General features: G+C 43.1%; 1 protein-coding gene across 2 annotated transcripts in view; it reads left to right on the top strand.

The window, feature by feature from the left end:
- LOC109517639 (collagen alpha-3(VI) chain-like) overlaps nt 1-871 on the top strand; it is a 19,348-nt gene extending 18,477 nt beyond the window's left edge. The window contains exon 9 of one of the 2 annotated variants that reach the window (XM_019872918.1): nt 168-871. In XM_019872918.1, the coding sequence (XP_019728477.1) occupies nt 168-787 (620 nt within the window). In that variant the 3' untranslated portion in view covers nt 788-871. The remainder of the gene's footprint in view (nt 1-167) is intronic. The other variant, XM_019872920.1, reaches the window with a different exon arrangement.
- The last annotated feature ends 239 nt before the right edge of the window (nt 872-1,110 follow it).

Genomic DNA, 1,110 nt, shown 5'->3' with positions numbered 1-1,110 from the left:
GGGGTTTAAAAACAAATACCAATCCTCTTTTTCTCTGTGTGTGTGTGTGTGTGTGTGTGTGTGTGTGTGTGTGTGTGTGTGTGTGTGTGTGTGTGTGAATATGATAATTACTTCAGTGAAAGTAATACAACGAGACGTGTGTTTAATGCTTTCCATTATTTTCTTAGCTGACACTGACACCAAAAAGGATATTGTATTCCTTCTGGATGGTTCTGATGGCACAAAGAATGGATTCCCTGCTATGCGTGACTTTGTTGAGAGGGCAGTAGAGTCATTCAAAGTGGGAGCAGAGGGAGACCGTGTCTCTGTGGTCCAGTACAGCAGAGATGCAGAGGCCAATTTTTATCTGAATACCTACACCACAAGAGAGGATGTTATCAACGCAGTCAGAGGCCTGAGTCACAGAGGAGGCAGACCCCTCAACACAGGGGCTGCCCTACGATATGTCAGGGACAAGATCTATACAAAGGCCTCAGGGAGTAGACGTGCGCAAGGTGTTCCACAGATATTAATCTTGCTAAATAGCAGGCGGTCTTTTGATGGTGTTGATGAGCCAGCTTTTGCTCTCAAAAAGGATGGCATCTATACAATATGCATTGGAACTCAGAGCTCTGACAAGAACGAGCTGCAGAAAATATCCAATGACAAAAGCTATGCATTAGCAGTACATGATTTCGCAAGCCTACACAATGTCCAAGAACAGCTGTCCTCTGTAATGAGAAGAGTGCTAAGGGCAACATCCATGACAACAACAATGACTGGTAAGCAAGTTCTTCATATAACATGAAAACGGACTTGCATTGAAGTGTATAAACAGGTTTATGATTGTAGATATTAGAACTTTAGATCTTAATAGAGTGTCTCATTTTTTTGTATTACAGTAAAAAGTAAGGGAAGGGATGTGGTTTTCTTGTTGGATGGCTCCAATGCCACAAGAAATTCATTCACAGCAATGAGGGACTTTGTCCAAAGAGTCGTAGAGACGCTGAGTTTGGATGACGACAAAGATCGTGTCTCCCTGGTTCAGTATAGCACAGACGCAGCAGTCCAATTCTATCTCAACACATACACAACCAAGGGCGAGATCCTTGACATTGTCAGAGGCTTGAG

Source organism: Hippocampus comes, unplaced genomic scaffold (assembly GCF_001891065.2).
Source record: "Hippocampus comes isolate QL1 unplaced genomic scaffold, H_comes_QL1_v1.1 scaffold242, whole genome shotgun sequence".
Classification (NCBI taxonomy): domain Eukaryota; kingdom Metazoa; phylum Chordata; class Actinopteri; order Syngnathiformes; family Syngnathidae; genus Hippocampus; species Hippocampus comes.
The sequence above is the reverse complement of the archived record's forward strand: the minus strand, read 5'-3'. Positions and strand labels throughout refer to the sequence as shown.